We start from the raw sequence: 21,211 nt of genomic DNA on the forward strand, positions 1-21,211 counted from the left end.
TTTTTTTCCTTTCACCCTGAATATGGAGGGACTTTGAGAGGTGTGCAGAGCACTAAGCTGGGCTCCGACCTGGGGAGAGGCCTCCCAGAGTCTCTGCATTTAAGTAGGAGGAGAATCTATTTGTGGTACCAACTGAGAAACCTGTGAGAGCTGCACTTGAGCACATGGTTAAAAGCAGAGCAGACTTGGAGCCGGTAAAAGGCTCTGCAGTTCTGCCCAAGACTGGGGAAGAGAAGGGAAAATCCCTTGAATGCAATAGTGAAAGCTAGTGAAAGGGTGGAAATCTCATGGTTATTAATGATTACCATATCCTCTATTTAGATCAAAAGATAAATTTATTTTATGAACCAGTTGAGAGTGTGTCTTTACTACCAACTTTTCCCAGGCCTGCTTATTTGTGAAGTCATAATACAGTGACAAGACACACAGCAAGAATAACGTGGAAGGAAGTAATCTGCAAAACAGCTTAGCGTTTGGATGGTTATGAAGTCATGCTTTCTACCTGGCAGTGGATTTTACGATAGCTATTACAGAGTGAGCGTTTCCGACACACTTGGCAATGCTGGTCTGGGTTGTGCTGAATCTTACTGAAATTGCAGGGTGTAACAACTTGCCTTTAAGTAAAGAAACAGTTATACTTGATAGAACTGGCTGCTACACCCTACACAAAAGCCCATGATACCAAAACCAAGATATGTGCAAAACACGTCAGTGGTGACTCCAACAGAAACGCAGCAACAAAGCCTAGAAAGCTTTTCTAGATTGAACACTGACTGCACAACAAGAGGAACTGTGAGCGGAGAAAGAGAGCCCTGCTACACTCTAGCTAATACCTTCAATCTTTGTGCAATTACATTTTTTAGTGCAATGAACAGAATTGCCACAGCAAACATCCAACTTCATCATTTGTACCTTTGCAGATGAACTGCTCACGACACTCAGTAGGGTCTTCGAATAAGTAGCAAATGTAATATATGCTGAAAGTTGGTTATAAAACCAGGGCTGTGATAACAAGCCGCACTGCTCATAGCACAAATCAAGTTGTCCTACTATGCTCCAGTCAAAACATGTTACAATTACAGTAGGTTCTTGTCCAATACAACAAGTAAGAGTAAAAAACCCTCTCAGCAAACTCTTAGATGAAGGACAGCAATGCTATTTGTCCCTACTATTGTCCCAAAGCTTTTGTTTGACGAGTTTAAGGAGCTACCACCACCTGCAAGGACCCTCACACATGATATTTCAACTTTGCTTATAAAAGTGAGCTCCAGATGTTTTTCCATGTGACATTTGTTCCCCCCAGTGAACTGTATTGGAAGGTCATCCTTAAAAATTTCTTCCTTTTGTTGCGTGTAGTCTCATTGCTGCAGAATGAAACTTGCAGTTTGCTAGAGAAGCCCTGGTTTTAGTCTGTGGGGCTGGATGTCTTTATCAGTATCATTCTAAAAAGTGATCGACTCTGGTTATGGCTCATAAAACATCTGGTTTCTGTATTTGAGAAAGAAATACAGGAAATGCCTGCTTGATAGTGCTGCTGTCACAGTTACAGCAATGGATTAAAAGAAAATTCTGATAAGTAACTAATATATACACATATACTCGGGGCTTTCAGGGTGGGTTCCCATCTTGCATATGCTCCAGAGTGGCTCTGTCTTGGGCATCAGCAGCATTTGATAAGATTGCTCTGTAACCCCACGTGCCCGCACGTCCCAGGCCAGCAGAGAGGCTGTGCCAGTTCACTAGCCACCCCTAGCTCCATAGCCCCACCCTCCTCATGTAGTTCCTTCCTCCTCCTCCCCCATTGTAAGGTCTGATGCAGGTTGTTCATGTTGGAAGAGGAGTAAACCTGAGCTGTTTCTACATTGCTCAAGCAGGAGGATGGGGTGCTGAAGGAAAGCTGGAGACAGCTAGGCTTTTTTCTGTGGCACCATGACCAAGAGAGGTTATTCCTCAGTTGAAGGCAAGTCCTAAATTAGCCTATCCAAGGTCACTCACATGGGCAAAACTGCATGATTTTAGGCAGGAGAAACTCATTTGCTGTCTCATTAAGCGTAGTCCTGTTTCTTCTCACCAGAGGTGGATAAATCTTAATGAAGTCTTGTAAAACTCAAGAGCTGTGCCTGGTTTGTGGCACAGGCAATGCTGGCAGCTGCCTATTAATGGGGGGCAGCAAAAATCCTTGCCCTGCGTATGCTAGACAAAGCCCAGGCTCTGCCTGGCCCAAGTGGCCTCAGGCATGGCTGTCCCTGTGCTTGGGGCCAGAGGCTGGGCAAGCTCCTGACCCCCAGAAAAATGTGAGGCACAAGCTTTCTTGCTGAGCACTCCAGAGCTTGTACGCTGCTGCGTGCGAGAGCCAGGCTGTAGCAGAGAGCTTCAGCCAATGGGGATGGAGGAAGGTGGAGGCTGCCTTCATCCTGCCTGCCCCTCCTCCTCCTCAGTTTGGGTGTGCGACTGTGCTCATGAGAGTCGGGCAGGTGGCGATTTCAGGGCTGGGACAGCCAAGCCACAGCTGCAGAGGGACCCACTGCAGTCCCAGCTGTCCCCAGAGACCTGAGGGCTGCTTGTCCCCAGCCTGAGCTTGGGGGGGCGATGCTGGGCTGGGTACACGACGCTCTCAATGTAGCTGCAAATTGTCTGCCTGTTCTGCTGAGAAGCATCTCACTAGTTTTGCAGAGAAGATTGGCCTTTCTTTAATAGTTTTGAAAATCATGACAAGTAAAGAAAATTTAAAATCCCATTTAGATTCCAGTATCATTATCCAGCCACTACAGGTACCTCTGTCCCTTGAGCATCTGGCTAAGCATGCAAAAGCTTAAAAGAAGACCCTGTTAATATCTTAGTAGAGTTTCCCATATGTTCATAAGAGAACTGTAGTCCTCATCTCTGGGCAATGCTTCTACAGACCTCAGTTGACCCGCAGTGTCAAAAAATAGCACTGAATGGAGAAGTGGCTTCTTCTTGATGCTGCTCTTTGCTCAGCTTGGTTTTTATGCACTAGCCCAGAAGTAAGGAGTGAGGAAAGAAAAAAACCATCTTGTTTCATTAAAAGTACAAACAGGAGATAGTGTGATCAAGCAAAGATAAAATATTTTGCTCAAAATAACAATAGCCCTTGATTTTCAGGTTAGGAAATATTTTCACTGCTTTAACAGAATGTGTCAGCAGTTGTACAGTCTGCAGCACTACTGATCTTAGTTTAGAAACTAAGATTAAAAAATGCAAACCTGGAAAGCTACCCAGAATGGTTTAAAGTACCCAAAACATTGTCTTTTTTTTTCCCCACCACAATGTATCAGTTGGGCTAATGAAAGTTAATAGACTTTTAGACAAGCCTGTCTCTTAAAGAGGCTTAACATTTTAAATGTAATTTTAAAAGAATTTTCAGTAATAAAACTCAGTGTCTCTGATGTAGAGATATAAAAGGCTTAGAAATACTTTAATTTAACCATTTAATGAAAAATGTTCATATAGTTCATAGCAAATTTACAAATATTTTTTATCTGGTGAGTGAAGTGCAGTAAGTCCCTCCTTTCAAAAATGTTTACTAAAGAAAATATGCAAATAAACATAGGAAAAAAATGTGAAGGCAAAGAGATCTAAGCTGAATTTCAGGGCTTTTGCACATATAATTTCCAGTGGTAGGAGTACTATTTTCTTGGTCACCCCTAGCTTGTGTTTGAGTGATAGAAAGCAGAAATCTTCAGCATATTTTTCATTTCTAACTAGATGTATTCTATTCTTTGCTGGCTAGATTTGCACATACCTCTTAGAGTCAGCAAAGGTGGAGACAAAAGAAAAGGAAGTGTGAAAAAAAAAGAAATTATACAAGTGGCACTGATATACAGGTTTATTCCTTACGTGACCTATAGGAAAAACATACAAGAAAAATATTCTTGGAAATATAGTTAAAATATTATTCTGAAGGAGAGAGATTTATTAGCACTTGAACAGGCAGATAAAACAACGTAAAAGTTTGGGTAGCAAAGTTTTCACCCTCCTTCTCTGTGTTCTTCCCCATCTGGGACTAAGTTCTTAGTACTACATGCTTTAGGCAGCTGTAAAGCTTTATCTGCATACATGCTATGCAATTATACCAGTTATGCTAGCTGACTGGATTTTTGAACTTAACAAATTTCTTGCATTTTGTGGTTCATGGAAAACATGCCAGATGTGAGTGGTATGACTTTACAAATCCACGCATTTGCTGCAGGCAAGAACACATCTTTTATTTGGCTTTGCAACAATATTGATGAGCAATGAAAGATTGGAATAGGCAGTAAAAATTGTTCATTGTAAAAGAGAAAAAAGAAGAGGAAAATTACATGACCATATCAGAAAAGAAACATTTAAATCAGTGTATTAAATTGTAATGAGTAAAGACTAACTAGTTGACAGTAAAACCTGTGTGATTTGAAAACAGATCCCCAAGGCACCTTGATGTATAAATGGTGAGGATTGTGTGGGATATTGTCTTGGACAAGAAACACTCAGTGTTTAGGGAGGTATCAGTAAACAGGACATTATAGCAGGAGGTGGAAGTGACAAAACGCACCCTCCAGAGCTGGACACCTGTGTCTAATTAAGTGCTATTCTGCGGGAAAGGAAGCAGACACCCACAGCATGTGTTCGGCAGCATCAGTTCCTGGCAGTGGTACCACTGGCTTCTGTACCACTGTATCCCCTTCTAGCCGGTACCCAGGGTCCAAGGGAGGCTCCACACCCGCTGGAATATAAATGGAGTAGATGGATGTCAGTGCCTGGCTGAAACAAAGATTTGAAAGATTTGGTCTTAGGATGCTAACCTGCTTCCTTATTGCTGATGGTGATTGCTCTTTCGTGTTTATAAGCCAAAAAAATGAATTATTTAAACATATATCTCAAAAAAGAACCAATAGTGATAAAATATTTATAGATAATATGGCTCTGACAGTCTGTTCAATAATTTTCCTTTTCTGTGTTCAGGCTTCTGAGGGAAGCAGCAGTGTCCTGCCTGCCATCTCTAGCTGAGTTGAAGGGAGAAACATGGCAAGCCAATTTGAGCAGGCTGTGAGCCCTGTGGGAGGCTAATCTGGGAGAGCCATGTGCTCAGGGCCTGTGGCACCACGTCTGCCGCTGCCTGGGCACACACTGCCCCATCCACAAGGGTGAAAAAAAACATACGTGAGAACTTCCCAACGATTGCTGCCTGTAGGATGTAATAGTGTGGCACAAAAAAGCCCCAGAGACCCCAAATTCCTAACACAAAAACCAAAACTGTTCAAGGAAAGGCAAGGACAGTCATTTTCCCAGGCTTTCTATGGAATGGAGATGAATTTGACTCAAAGTCATTCATATTTATTTTGGTGAGGGAACACCAAGCCAGATTTCATTATAGGTTGACTTTATCAGCTCTGACCTTGATGGAGTTACATCACTGTGTGCAATGCATTTGAGCTTAGTGCTATGCTTTAAATGTCAGGCCTTGCTTTTGAAGAGAGAAGCTTGTTTGTGGTGCTACAGGCATCACTATTATAAGGCTGGTAGCACAAAGATAAGAAACTTTATTGCCCAAAACTTTTCTGAACCTTTTTACAGGTTCTGTTTAAAATAAACACCTCCACTTTTCCAACACAACTCCAATACTTTTTCACATGCTTGTTTAGAGGAGTAATCAGTATTTCGCAGTTCAGCATGATGTTCAGATCTGGTTCCTAATGATCTCCTCCCCAACAAGCCAAATTACAACAGCCATACCTAGTTATTTTAATGCTCTCTAGTGTTCACTTGGATTATAGCATGTTATTTGTTTAGCTGCTCCAGCTCTATTAGCTATCACTAAATCATTTCTGTAGCACTTGCAAAATGCAAAATGCCATGAAAAAGCACTTAACGTGGGTCATTAATTTTAAATGTATGAGAGATATCGTTCATTTTTTAATTTGCTCAGCCTCTTGCAAGATCAAACTGTGATCAGAGCAAAAAAGATGAAAATTATCAATACTTAATATTGCACCATGGCACACCAAGCCCTTCTCTTTCCGCCCCCAGCTCTCGGAGAGCTCTGGTGCGGAGCTGTAGCAGGTTATCTACCAGCTGGCTCGTAATCTCTTTCCATTTCTGGATCCCATCTCCCAAGTAGGGAGAGATGCAGTGGCCTGATCCAATTTGCGTGATGTAAAACGTCACGAACACATCTTGCAGCCATGCTCACATTTCTGGCTAGGATTCAACTAAATAAAGAAACAAAGCTAACAGCCAGCAGACCATTCTTTGACTGCAGTCAAGCTGCACGGAGCAGTTTACAAGGCAGATGCATGCCTGGCATTAACTGATAAATTGCTTCTAGCAGGAATGGACCAGTCCCTGCAAAATCCTTGCCATGCTAAATTAAGCAACCCTTCCTCTGTGAAGTAAGTTATACCAGTGACAGCCGCTGTTTGAGGTGTTTTGCCAACAGAAACCACACTGATTAAAAATCTTGCACCTGCTAATATTGCTACAACATGAAGCTAGCGTATCTGGAACGTTAGCAAGCTTTCTCATGTGGGTTTAGTGCCTGACACCTCCTCACCTATAAATGTTATTTGGCACAAGTTTGTTAGCTTCCTTCATACAGAAAATGATGCAGCTTAACCCTGACATTATGAAAAAAAATAAAGAATGAGGAAGAGAAGGTATGGGTGAAACAGCATGTAACATCAACGGGTTTCGGTTCTTTTGGTAAGATTTTCACTCCTTCCCCCTGAAACAAGCAGTTCATTTTCTTTCCCAGCTAGCAGTGCAAGGGTGCATCAAGCATGAAGAGGTGGTTAGCTTTTCCTGTTAGCTTAAGCATGTCAGGAAAAATGGCAGTATTTATCTGGTTCAGCTTCCTCGAAAAGCTACCACATTGTGCTTTGCTGCATGGCCATGCTCAGCGGTTATAACCTGTTTTGCAAATGCTGTTTTGTGTCCGAGTTCAGCTCCATAAACTGCTGCTGCTTGAGGAGGTCCTGCCTTTCCTCTTGCCATCAAATACAGCAGCAAAAGCAGATACTGAGAACTGTGGCACGTTCCAACTAACTGGTTGCACAGAAATGCCAAATTCAGTAAGAGCTGAGCTGCTGTTGCTTTGGTACAAGATTCCTCAGTCACGCAGCGGTTTGCTTATTTTTGCAACCCAATCAGGCTGAAGCCTCGAAAAATACAAACAGAAAGCAGAGGTGTGACACTAGCTGTGGGACCTTAAAGGAGGGAATAACTGTTACTACTTCGTTTGCTATGAAAAGGTGGTATTTACTGTATGTTTTATCAAGTACTACGCTGTGTGGCAACTGACTTGTTAATCACCTCTCTATATGTAGCAGAAATATGCATTTGCAGGCTAGCAAGAAGCACTTGCAGAGCATCAATATGAGTAGGTTGCCTACACATGTACCATTGAATGGTTTGGGTTGGAAGGGGCCTTTAAAGATCTTCTAATCCAACCCCCCGTGCCATGGGCCCAGACATCTTTCACTAAATCAAGTTGCTGAAAAACCCCATCCAACTTGACCTTGAACACTTCAGGGACAGGGATATCCAGAACTTCTCCAGAGGGGCAACCTGTTCCAGTGTCTCACCACCCTCATCATAAAAAAATTCATCCCGATCTAAACCCCCTCTTTCAGTTCAAAATCATTACCTCTTGTCCTGTCACTACAGGCCCTGGTAAAAAGTATCTGTCTGTATTTCTTACAAGCCCCCCTTATATATTGAAAGGCCACAATAAGGTCTGCCTGGAGCCTTCTCATCTCCAGGCTGAACAGCCCCAACTCTCTCAGCCTTTCCTCACAGGAGAGGTGCTCCAGCCCTCTGATTATTTTTGTGGCCCTCCTCTAGACCCACTCCAACAGGTCCATGTCTTTCCTGTGTTTGGGGCCCCAGAGCTGGACGCAGTGCTCCAGGTGAGGTCTCACCAGAGCAGAGTAGAGGGGCAGAATCACCTCCCTCGACCTGCTGGCCACGCTTCTTTTGATGCAGCCCAGGATACGGTTGGCTTTCTGGGCTGCAAGCGCACATTGCCAGCTCATATCCAGCTTTTCATCCAGCAGTACCCCCAAGTCCTTCTCCGCAGGGCTGCTCTCAATCCCTTCATCCCCCAGCCTGTCTTGATACTAGGGGTTGCCCCAGCCCAGCTGCAGGACCTGGCACTTGGCCTTATTGAACTTCATGAGGTTCACATGGGCCCACCCCTCAAGCCTGTAAACAGTTGTGTTTTCAAACATGCTTAGGCAACATAAAAATACTTTCTAAAGGCAACTTCAGCACTTTAGCTAGTTACCAGGAAGTCTAGTTAGATTTCTAAGTCCTTTTTACTGAGGGTTCTGTGCTGTAGCAGCCTTTCCTGGTTTAGCTTTTTTTTTTTCTTCTTAATTTGTGTGAAAGCCAGAATTGTCAGCAAACTAACTTCAGCAGTGTGTACAGCAAAGCTCAGATACTGGTTTACAAACATGTGTAAAATCTTTTTTAGTCGTTCTTATTCAGGATCTTTGTTGATGCTCTTAGCCATGAGGATAAACAGTTGTGTTCACCCCTCTCATTTTTTCACCATACAATGTAGGAAGAAGTTGCTCCTGTGCAAATGTTCTTGCGCACATAGAAGTTACAAGAGAACCACTCAACCACAGAGCAAAACGAAGTAAATAATTGCTATGACTGCTGAGCTGTTTTCCACGTACCGTTCCTTCCCTCCTAACATGTAATACTGCCCCTTGCAAAGCCGCTTAGACAGTCTCTTTTGGCTACCTGAAAAATAAACCACTATCATGAAATAATACACTGAAAGAAATCCCAGCTATGTAATAGATCTAAAAAACAGTCCCCCAGCCTGTAAATACAGGAAGCACAGAGGTAATTTTTGCTGCCAGCAACAAGTGGATGTCCATAGTTTTAAGATGCATTTGGATTTTGCTGAAAACCAAACCCAGCCCTAGTATGATATTAAGGAAAATGAGAATGTCTCTGATATGTCTCATAAACGTTTGTGGGGTTTTAGCCTTACAAACTCACTCTATACATATTTAATGCTCAGGTACTTAGAAAGTGGCAAATACTTGAGAACAGAAGTCTCGAGAGACCCTGGTAATGCAATACTTAATTATGCTGAAGACCTTTAAGGAACAGACACAAACTAACAAGACATCATGGTTAGAAAGACGTTTGTCACTGTCACACTGTGTGCAGAAAGATTTTCTTGCAACTTGTGCTGGACTGAAGGCAGCTTTTATCCATCGCTGTACTTCTTGGCAGATTCCTATGGCAAATCCTACATTAACCAAATTCCTGTTTAATTTTGTTTCCATTTTTGTATATGGTCCTATTACCTAAACATTCATTTCTAAAACTGATTTCCTGTTATTTGGCTTTAGCATCCTTTGTAGTAAAAGAATGCTACACAGAATGAAGTTAGCTATTGGGCTCTATACCACAGCAATTTTAGTAGACGTGGACACAATGTAAAATGTAAAAAACATCCAGAGTTGGCAGGGATAAGGGTTATTTCCAAGTCCTAAGCATGTGCATGAAGATTAATCATGTACAAGAAAGCGCACATTTGCAAACTGCATAACAAGATGATGAATATGTCCTTTTCAGTGTATCTTCTGGAGAGCTATTCAGCGTTGATTTATTGTGAAATAAAATTTCACAATTTTTTGTGAAATTAATTGTGAAAAATACCACATTCCTAACCAAGATGCCTAGCATACACTAATGGTAGGAACACCAAAACAAAAGCTAGTTCCAGCTGCTGAGAATTATCTCCCCTGACGCATTACACCAATCAACAGCTGGTTTTCATTTGCTCACGTTCCTAAAACCATACTGTCTTGAAGTGGAATATATAAAAATGTAAAATAAACTGTTTCAGGGTCCAAGATGCAAAATAATGCTAGGAAAATGAAGTTTACAGGTAATTCCAGAAATAATGACAAATAGGAAAAAAAAAAGCCTGGAAAGATATTTTCGCTTTCTTCAGGAAGCACTGGATAGATGGTGTGGTTCCATAGGTAAGAATTAAATCAACCTGATACAGTTCCAAATCCTAAAATGGGATTTCATAAAACCCCTGCAATAAACTGAAGTAACAATGCAAAGGATTTGTCTGAAAAAAGCAGTTTATTTGAAAAACACTCAAAAACTATTCTTAAGACATTACTTTTCCCCTGTACGTTAACCTATTTACATAAACTATATATACATATACAAAGTTATAATCTGAATTTTGCATTACTATAATGAATCCATAGAACTATGTATTGTACAACAACTTGGTTTAAGGTTTTGCATCTCTGGGATATGATACGGTCTTTTTTTGTCTGAAATTGTCTAAAAATTAAACATGTGTAAGACACGTTATCTCAATGCATTGCTAGTAATTTCCTGTAGACACTGTTATTCACATTAGTAGAGCACGTAGCCCTTCTACTAGTGGTAGACATTGACTGGCCACTGCTGTTACTACTGTTGGGATCGAAAGCCTCTTTACAATGGAAGAGACTGAAAAGTTGTCTCTGATACTGAGAAGAAGCATAATAGTAAATAAAAGGGTCAATGCAACAGCTAACGCTGCTGACACAAACACAGAGTAGATAAGCAAAGTAGAGATACTCTAAGCTGTTGTCATAATAAAAATGGATATAATGAATTAATAGGAGGACATTCGTTGGTCCGAAGCAAATAACAAAGACAGAAAAAACAGCCACACACAAGAGCAAGGCACGTGTCTTCTTATTTTGTTGTGCAACAATGGTAGAAGAACTAAGACATCGAATGATACACACGTAACAGACAGTAGAAATTATAAATGGCACTACAAAAAACACAGAAGAGAAGATGGAGAAGAAGTGGAGGTAATAGCCGTGAAGTTCAGATTCATTTAGCACATCATGGCAAGTAGTTATATTTAACTTGGGTATTTTCACTGTTTGCTCTCTGATGAGAAAAGGTATAACCCCAGTTATTGCTACAAGCCATATGATGAAACAAATCAGCGAGGCACGTGTTAATGTACGCCACCCAAGAGACTGCATGGGATACACCACTGCTAAGAAGCGATCGAAGCTTATACTTGTCATAAGCATTATTGAACAGTACATGTTACAGTAGAAGGCAGCAGTGATGAAACGGCACATTTGAGGGCCAAAAACCCAGTCGTTTCCAGAAAAGTGATAAGCAATCTTAAAAGGAAGCACGCTTACAAACAAGACATCTGCAAGGGCCAAATTCAGCATGTATATTACAGCTGGCTTTTCAATTTTCATTTTTTTCAGAAACACGAGTATCGCTGTAATGTTCAGAGGGAGACTCAGCACAAGCACTAAGGTGTAAACTGAAGGAACAAAACGCGTCAGCCATGGGCTAGTGAGGTATCTTGCTGTTTGCAATGACACTGTTCGTTGTTCACGTAGGGCTGATCCAGTCTGATTGGTGGCTCCTGATCCGGCTTCTGAGTCATTTTCAGTATCACCTTCAGTAGGTATAAGGTCATCCCGGTGATTTCGGAGAGAGAATACAAAACTTCTTCCCTGTGGTATGCTACTGTTATATGGGAAACCTGAAAAATAAGAAAGTATAAAGATTAATAAGCAAATATTTACATGCTATGGGGAAGCAAAAACATCTGTCAGAAAGGAAAGCTAAGATCATATTAGCAACACAAAATAATGTTAATTCCTGATTCAAAGTACAGACTGCCCACAGATGTTAGTCCAGCCCTTTTTGGTTTAGCTCCTGTCACAAATTTGGGTAAGATGTCCTCCTTTGTCCCCTATCTCTTAGCTAAGAGAAGCTTTTTAAAATGGGCTCAAGCTGCACCAAGGGAGTTTTAGATTGGCTATTAGGAAAAATTTCTTCACGGAAAGGGTAGTCAAGCATTGGAACAGGCTGCCCAGAGAGGTGGTGGAGTCACCATCCCTGGAAGCGTTCAAAAAACGGGTAGATGTGGCACTTCAGGACATGGTTTAGTCTAGTCTACCCTTGATTGGTTTAGTGTGGATTTGGTAGTGTAGGTTAATGGTTGGACTGGATGATCTTAAAGGTCTTTTCCAACCTAAACGATTCTATGATTCTATTCTATGATTTTAAGGACCCAATCTCATCTATGTTCTCTTTGGGCTACTTCAACACAAATAAAACAGTAAATTTGGCACCCTTGAACTTTGTCAGGCCCTTCATACAGTTTGTAAGAAATGAGGTGCTGGGATGAATACTGATACTCATACACAAATTTCGCCTTAGAAGTACTCATCACCAAAGTAACAAAAAGTTAAAGTGCAATTAAAACACCAAATTACTGAGATATTTCTCTGTGCTCCGGAGACATCCTACTCAACCTGACAGCTGCCATCAAGACAGATGGCAGAAGTCTGCATGCAGTTTTCAAGGTGGACATGCATGAAGCTTTTGCGTGCATCAGACAGGTAGCCACAGATTGCACTGCAACATTTCCCCAGTTCTACTTATCCTACCCCACAGTATGCATCATTCAGGACAACATGTGTCCAGTGTGCCCTCGGGGCACTTTTGAAACCTGCCAGCAGGGTCTCCTGCAGCACTGTTTGGTGGCTGTGACTGATAAGAAAAGTGTCAGGACAGGTTATCTCTGCTTTTTGAACGTAGCTGTAATGAGTTAGGAAATTAGTGTTACAAAGTGTTGAATGTGTGGTATGGGTTTATTTATGTAAAAAACCCGACAATCAATTAAACGAGCTTCTTTAGACATTATTTCAGAAAAGCTGTTTGTAGGAAGACTTATTTTGGAAGACTGTCATTTTCAGCTTTGGCTTAATCTAGTTAGGCTTAGGATAATTCAAACATATTATGGGCAGACAGAAGTGACAGAGTTAACACTACTTAAGTAATCATTCATCTACTTAGCTGTGCAACTGATCCTTTGTTGAATCCTAGACAACTAAAATAAGAATGAAGGTGTGTTAGCTTAAATCAGTAAGCTGAAAGTACATAGGCATGATTCACCCGTCTAAAATGCTATTCATTGGAAGCAATTATTTGTTCTACAGTAATTCAAACCATTTTTTATGCAGATGAGAACAAAAGCATGTGACAGTTACCTCCCTACGTGCATAGGCTGTGCCAGAAGGGCCCTGCCCAGCTTGAATTTTGGTGAAATTCAGACATGAATGTGGGGGGAGATCAGAGGATTGGTGGGATTTTTCCTCTGTAGGCCAGAAAAAAAGATGCTGGATGAGAATTTGAGCCTGGGAGCTTGTTGCATAGACTGCATAGGAACCATTTAGTACTTACACTGAAACACAACTGCACAAAAGTATGTGAGATTCAGTGTTTGCACAGAAGGGCATTACATCCATTTATACAAGGGTCTATTCTGCCATCCGAAGGAGAACACTAACAAAATGCAAAACTATAGATCCTTAATCTTTAACCTTACTTTAAAAGTTTAGTCCAAGCAGTTGGATGACTCAAGGAGTCAGCTCCTAGTTTCAGCAGTTCAGGTGCAGCACAAGTTATATTTAACACCTCTAACTTCAGCCTGTGGCCAACAGTGGCCGAATGGTTAGGCGATTTCCAGTACTTAATGATCATTGCAATAGAAATCTGTCACAACTGACACCATCAGTATTCACCTCTTCTGGGAGGATTGTAATTATACTTGAATAAAAAAACCTAATTTCTCATGCCCAAAGGCAAGTCTCCATGGTAAAAACGTCAGTAAGAGTGACTGTCCTAGTTTCAGCTGGGATAGAGTTAATTTTCTTCCCAGTAGCTAGCACAGTGCTGTGTTTTGGATTTAGTATGAGAATAATGCTGATAACTCACTGATGTTTTAGTTGTTGCTAAGTACTGCTAATGCTAGTCAAGGACTTTTTAGCTTCCCATGCTCTGCCAGGTGCACAAGAAGCTGGGAGGGGGCACAGCCAGGACACCTGACCCAAACTGGCCAAAGGGCTATTCCATACCATGTGACATCATGCTTAGTATATAAACTAGGGGCATTTGGCTGGGGGACAATGATCACTGCTCAGGGACTAGTTGGGCATCAGTCAGCGGGTCGTGAGCAACGGCATTGTGCATCACTTGCTTTGTATATTCTTTTATCATTATTCTCTCTTCCTCTGCTGTCCTGTTAAACTGCCTTTATCTCAACCCACAGGTTTTACTTTCCCCCCCCCGTCAATTCTCTCCCCCATCCTACTGGGGGGCAAGGCGAGCGGGTGAGCAAGAGGCTGTGTGGTGCTTAGTTGCTAACTGGGGTTAACCACAACAGTGACAAAAAAGCTTGAACAGTACCTCTGCTATCTCCAGTATGTGCAAGTCTTATGAATTCAAGACTTTGAGTGCTGTGAATATATATTTCTTCCACTGACATTTCTCAAATGAAAAATTTCTGAAATGGGAGACAATGACAATCCTAGTCCCCAAAGGTCTACATGTCCTTCTTGGGCTCTCCACCACTGAAGAACAGCATGGAGAACCAAATGAAGAGGTGACATGGTTTCATGTGAGGAAGGCATGTTTTTGGAGAATTGGACAGGGTAAACCTGTGTCTGGAGTCAGGAACTGTGTTGCCCAGATGACCTCTGCATGGCACGGTAGCCGAGGTGCTTTTAGCAAGCACCTCTCTCATGCCAGTATCCCTGAACTTTGAAGGCTTTGCCTGTGCTGCCTCATCTGAGCTAGCAGTGCTGCAGGGAAGCCACAGAGGAAGTGCTGCAGTGCCTCACTTCTTGCGGACTAGTGAGCAAACCAGCCAGACATACGGACCCTCAATGATTGAGGTTAAATCACTTAACATGGTAGCGGTTTGTGTAACCTAACCCATTTCTCGTCAGTGACTCCTAACTTAGAACAGTATGAAAATACGCTAAAGGAAAAAAAAATGATTGGGCCAGTTACCTTTCATCGACTACTGACCTTTGTCTTAGCTGTTGCTTATAGTTACTCAAACATTGCTTATCATTTTAATTACATATTGAATTCTTGGAGCTAACTTATTTACAGCTTTCTTAGATGAAAAGTTCTAGAGTCTGCACTACTCCATTATCAAACTTTTCTAAAAGTAGAATCCTATTACAGGAATGCAAGACATTTCATAAATAATTTTAGTTTACTTAAAATTCTCTGGTATAATACTTTAACTTCATGAAAACTACATGTTCTTTGAATAACAAAAGACTTTCTAAGTTCAGAGCTGAACTCAGTCTTGATGCTGTTAACATCTCCATGCTGTGTCCTGTGCTCAGTCCATGTCTCCAACTTGAACTTCGATGACATGACATACTACTTGAAAGCCAGTTCTATGGGAAAATGCAGTGAGACCTCAAACTTCCTGTTTCTTTGCCACTTGATAATATAGAGTGGGAATTTAAACTTTCCTTATGGAATTCAATTTAATTTTAATTTAAAAGATTGTTAGCCACTTATCAGTTCTTTTCCTTTGCAGAACTGCTTGTATATTTGTATTGCACAGCCTCTGTGTATTATTAGAAAAAACAACAGTGCACTTCATGCTTTCTGAAACAGAAAGGAAGATAGTTACTGCCCTCAGGTTCCGGATTCCTTTTGTGTCAGTGTTTATTTGAAAAAGCTCATGATCAGAGATTTATACACAGAAGAGAAGGGGATGAACTGATGTCCTATTTTTTTCAAAACATCTTAATAAAACTTGACAATAAACATGAAGGCCAGTAATGGGAAACCGGCATTACTTATAAGCTGGGATAGTACAAGACAGCCAATACAGTAGCTCTACAGGAAAGATATTAGAATTACTCTTACATAGCTACAGCTATACCAGAATCTGCCAATGACCCTTTCTAGCTGTTTTAAAGCTGTAGATACGATTTGCCTCTAAAATATGTTTCACTACAGCTTAAGTAATTTTTAATAATACAAATAATCTGTTAGGACAACAGAGGTAAAGCTTGTATAATGATTGTAAATGTTCAGTCATCCTGTTTTTGCTAGGCTGTCACCCGATCAGTTTGGAAGAGGTCAAACCTGGTGGATTACTATTTTTATGACTAATAGTATTCTCATTGCTGATATGACAAACTTAACACTGTGTCAAATCACTTGTAAAATATCAATAGGTATGACAGAACAGGACTAAGAAACTAAGAACAAAGAAAGGGCCGGATAAAGCATTGAGGTTTTATCCTTATGGAGTGCAGTCAGGACACTGAACAATCTATATATAGTCTTTCCTTTTCTTCCAATAAGGACTTTGAAAGGAAAAATTACGTAGAATCAGCACAATACTCAAATTACCTGAAGTTTTCCTTCACTGTCTATGGTCTTTGCACTGATTCTCCAACAAGGACATAGAGAAATGATGTAGAAAGCTCAGTAAGTTTGGGATTGTTTAACAATTTATTCTGTGCTGTTTTCCATCAAGCACTACATATTGTCGATCTCACAATCAGCATATGCATATTCTGCCTACCCTGAAAGACACTGCTTAGACACTGCTTTTTTTTTTTTTTTTTTTTTTACACAGAGCTATTTCATAATTTCCTTTCATATGCAAGTGGCTACTGTGCACACTGTTCTGTGAAAGAAGAAGTAGAGAGCAAAAAATGTAATGGCTTCAACCAATCTTAAAAAGCATCTTGAGCCCCAGAAGAAAATTTTCATGTATTGCTGTAGACCCATAAATCTGGACAGGATGTTACAAACCAGCCATGCTCATATCCCAGGGGGTGTTTTTGTGAGGTGGAAAACTAAAGATTAGGCTCCTACTCATGCCAATTAGGTATGTTCCGTATGTGCTGCTGGACAACTATAAATACTGATTTCTGGGCATTACTGATGACAGCTGCACCCATACCACTGACTCATAATAAAAAGTCAGTTCCTCTTATCTCCCCTTTGTATAATCCACAGTGATAAGCATCTAGAATCTGAATTACCCAGTGCCCCATAGATTAGGTACTCACAGGCAGAATCTTAAGTGCGTGCCAGACATGTTTATCAACAAGGTAAGACACAATCTTGTAGGACAGATGACAATTACTGGCTTTTGTAAAAATAAATATGGTATGGCCTTCAAAAATATTCTTTAGCCCAGATCTCCATTTGTACAGAATTTGTTATTGTATTACATGAGTGAGGTAGTAACAATTTGAACACATTTTCCTAAAGTATTGTTTTCTTGCAACCAGATCTCTCTCCTTTTTGCTTTCCTTTCTCAACCACTTCCACCACAGGTGCTGGCTTCAAGCAATGATAACATCTCCCTATCCAGCTGTCAGTGTCCCAATGCAGTAAAGTCCAGGCAGGCTGAGATCTCAGCCAGCCTCCTCAGCAGCACTCCGCTGGCTAATCTGCAAGCACCTAGCACCAACCACTGCCAAGCCATTGTTTTTTCACCCACCTGCAGGTCAATAAGGTGAGAACCATGCACATTGAAGGACCAAGGGAAAAGCTAGGGGGAGAAGCCACAGGTGCACGGGCAGAGCACACCTGAGGATGCAGCAGCGCACAGGCGATGGGAATTAAGTACACGGTGGTGGAAACAATGAAGCTTACCTGGGACAGTGGGGAAATTATATTATTACAGTGGGAGTGAGCACAAAGGGAGCAGAAGGCACGTGCAGATGGCTAGGCTTTAATAGTTCTACTGCACATGAAGTAACCTGTTTTGAGTTTTTCTCTTCCTAGTGATGTAATACAGCTACTATTTTGATCATTATTTCCTAATGAAGCAGCAAATAAATAGTGTAATTTGGGGTGCTCTTTAATGAAGACTGTAATTGCAAAAGGCACGGAAACAAGTTGGAATGTTTTCATAAACTGGAAGAATAGCATCCAACAGTACAATCTTTTTTCTAGCACTAACATTATAGTTTGTCTTTTACCCCTCTCCCCCCCTTTTTTTTTCATAAGGACAGTTTCCTTAGACTTCCAATATGAACATGGTTTTGGTCTCTTTGTTGCCACTTGTCCTTGTGCCAAAAAGTTGTTTAGCCAAAATTATTTGCCCTGATGCTTCCCTCCCAGCATAATTACAAACACTAGCTCTGTCCCTTCAGCCTTCATTTTAGTAGTCAAAGTATGCCACACTCTGAAACTTCCCCTTAGCTGTTCCTCTAATCAGCCCTTTTCTGTACATAGAGCTTGAACTGAGTCTTCCCTGCAGGCATCTTATGGTGCTAAGTTATTTGTACAGCAGCACTATGATCACTGCGTAATTGAAAGAAATATTAAACTGAATTTTACAGTAAAAAACGTTGCTAATTTCAAAATGCATAATCTTGCCCTTTGCACTCTTGTACCTCTACCAGAAACTGGGAGGTTACATGCATGCATGTCTTCTCCTACCTTCCTTCCCTCAGCATCTCCATTGTTGGACAAGCTCTGAGCTAGACGGATCCACGGTCTCACCAGTTACAGCACTTATGTTGCTATTAGTGCTATTTCTAATTGAATAACCATGCAGGTCATCTATTTGGGGTGGATATTCTCAGCTATTTTGTGTTGGCAGATGTGCCAAACTTTGCGCTACCTACAAATTCATCTGGCGCTCTATCTTCTCAAGTTATCGAAAGGCAATGGCAGTTTTTTAAGAAAGTCCACCAGCACGTCTCGCTAGCCCGGGCACTTTGTTCCATCGTAACTTGCTACCGAGCGGCTGCCTCCTTAACCATGGGACAACTGTAAAACATTCTTCGCCATCAATAACCTTACCTGTGGCATTGCGTCTTTCTCAGATCTATGTATGTCAGATCTATGACATTTCCTTTATTCGACAGACTAGTTCTCAAAAAGTATCTGGCTGAGGTTCCTTCACCCAAGCTAACTTTATGTTTCAGCCTGCTCTCTTGCCGCTGCTAGGAGAACAAACCTGGAGCAGCGTTTCACAACGCCCCGAAGAAAACGCGCTCCTAAGCTCCCATTAAAACGTCAAAGCGGGAGACCCTTGCCCGGGCTACGCGCAGGCCAACGACGTCGCCCGCGAACGCGCATTTTGTTCATTCTCCCCCGCCGAGGCGCAGGGCTCCGGCCCCGCTGCCGCGGCAAACGCCGCCGCCGCCGCCCGCAGCCCCCCGGGCCCCTCGCTCGGCGCCCGGCCGCCGCTCCCCCGGGGACCCCAGCGGGGACGGGGGCGCTCAGGGCCGCCGGCGCCCCTCCCGCGCCCCCCCGCCCCCCGGCAGCTCTCCCCCGCTCGGGGCGGGGGCGGCGACTCACCGACGCGGGCGGCGGCGGCGGCGGGCGGCGGGCGCGGGCAGCCGAGGGCGGCCAGGGCGCAGAGCAGCGCGGGCAGCGCCCGCGGCCCCATGGCCGCCGCGCCGGGAGGGGGCCGGGGCCGGGGCCGGAGCCGGGGCCGGGGCCGGGACGGGGACGCGGGGAGCTCCCTCCGCTCCCTCCCTCCGTCCAGCGCGGCGGGACGCGAGTGCAGGCGAGGCGCGGCGCGGCGGCTGGCAGCGCCCGGGAGGCTGGGGCTGGGGCTGGAAGGGCCGCCCCGCCGCCGCCGCCGAGCCTTCCTCCGGCGGCAGGGGAGGCGGGGGCGCCTTCCTGCCGCGCCGCCCCGGCGGAGGGGGGGAGAGGGGGGCTGGCGGAGGGCCGACCCCCCCCCCTGCAGCGCAGCCGCCCGGCCCGCAGCCCCCGCGCTGCGAAAGCGGCAGCGGAAGGCGCTGGCACCCGGCTGAGAAACGGGAAGGGGGCGTGGGCTCGGGCGGGGGGAGAAGGCAGGAGGTGCAGAACAAAGGGTTATTCTCGAGGAACTGTTCTGAGCTGGGTTTGCCAAATTTTGTTTGTGCAGTCCAAATTGCTAATGCCCCGCAGGAGCACAGTTACAAGGCCAGTTGAAGTATCTGCGTTACTCGAAAGACCACGCTCATTCAGAAAAGCTCCTTAATACATACATCTGCTTGAAGTAATCTGCGTTACTCGTAATTGAAAGACCATGCTCATTTAGAAAAGCTTAATACATAAGATCTGCTTGAAGTAATCTGCGTTGCTCATAATTGAAAGACCGCGCTCATTCAGAAAAGCTTAATACATAGATCTGCTTGAAGTAATCTGCGTTGCTCATAACTGAAAGACCGCGCTCATTCAGAAAAGCTCCTTAATACATAGATCTGCTTTGTATAAAGTGGACAACATCAAAGCTTGCTTGTTGTATTGCCCGGGTCCAGTGAGCCGACCGCTCTACAAATACAGGGCAACCTAAAAGCGATTCATGACCCGGCTTGGCATTCCTCGTGCCGGTTCTTGCAAGACCCCTGAGGTGAACGCCAGTGGCACGTGCCTCGGACAGGAAAGCTTGTTCTGTCCTGGACAGCTGCTCATGAATGAAGAGCTGGTCGAACGGAAACCTATATGAAAGCTAGAGAGGAAAATAACTGGTAACTTTGCATCTATTATTTAGGCTCTTTTCTTGTAAAATACTTACTCCACTGGTGGTTTGAGTGCTTTGTATTTCTTAGGCCTGTAACACAGTCAAAAGCTCTAGAAGTGGACACTCCTTGGTTTGCTAGGGTATGCTGTCCCATCCTCAGCTGTGTATCTTTCTGTTTACAGCAATACAGACAAAAAAAGGGAGAGGGAAGTTCCACTTAGAACTTGTACTAAGGAAGTGAAGCTATTCTTGGGCATTCCTGTGGTCTCACAGCTCTATAAACGTACACAAAGGTAACGCTTAAAAATTTCTAAACCCAACAAAATTGCTGAACCCAAATAGAAGTGAACTAAATAGCAGTTTTCCTAAAATCAATGTGTATTTGTAAATGTTATATCAGACCTTGGAAAAGCATACATTTTCAGTGTTTGTATTTCTTCAGTTTCAAGAAGCCTTAACCAGTGGGCCAGTGCTTGAGGGATAAACCACTCTACAGAGTTTGTGAAAGATAGGAAGGGAAACTCAGATTCTATCTGTAGGGAGTACCAGAGTTGCAGATATGAAGAACAGTCATAGCCCTATATCCTTTCATCTTTGTAAATTAGATTACTATAAATGTAGCAAGCAAATAAATCAACCCCTGTGTTTGTTAAATTTTCTGTCTGCATATGGGAACCAAATTTAAGCTAATTTTTGTATCCTGTAGTTACGCAAGTCAGCTTGTTATTTTCTCTCTAGATAAACTGATTGTAGTGGAGGTGAAGAGTTCATGACTTCTAAAGCTTTTACAGGTTACCACTTTTTAATTCTGCTTCCTGCACCTTTTTCACAGCTTTTTTTTTTAAGTGGGAACGTGTTACAAGACAAAACTTCATTCCTGTTAAACACACT

The 21,211-nt window shown here is 42.8% G+C and overlaps 1 protein-coding gene across 1 annotated transcript; it reads right to left on the reverse strand.

The window, feature by feature from the left end:
• Positions 1–10,154: 10,154 nt before the first annotated feature.
• F2R (coagulation factor II thrombin receptor) lies at positions 10,155–19,258 on the reverse strand. The gene is made up of 2 exons (XM_075726634.1): positions 19,168–19,258; positions 10,155–11,554 (listed from the first exon to the last, which is right to left on the reverse strand). Exons 1-2 carry the CDS (start codon positions 19,256–19,258, stop codon positions 10,359–10,361), a joined length of 1,287 nt encoding a protein of 428 aa, XP_075582749.1. The 3' UTR covers positions 10,155–10,358.
• Between the last annotated feature and the right edge of the window lie 1,953 nt (positions 19,259–21,211).

Source organism: Pelecanus crispus, chromosome Z (genome assembly GCF_030463565.1).
Source record: "Pelecanus crispus isolate bPelCri1 chromosome Z, bPelCri1.pri, whole genome shotgun sequence".
In the NCBI taxonomy this organism is placed as follows: Eukaryota; Metazoa; Chordata; class Aves; order Pelecaniformes; family Pelecanidae; genus Pelecanus; species Pelecanus crispus.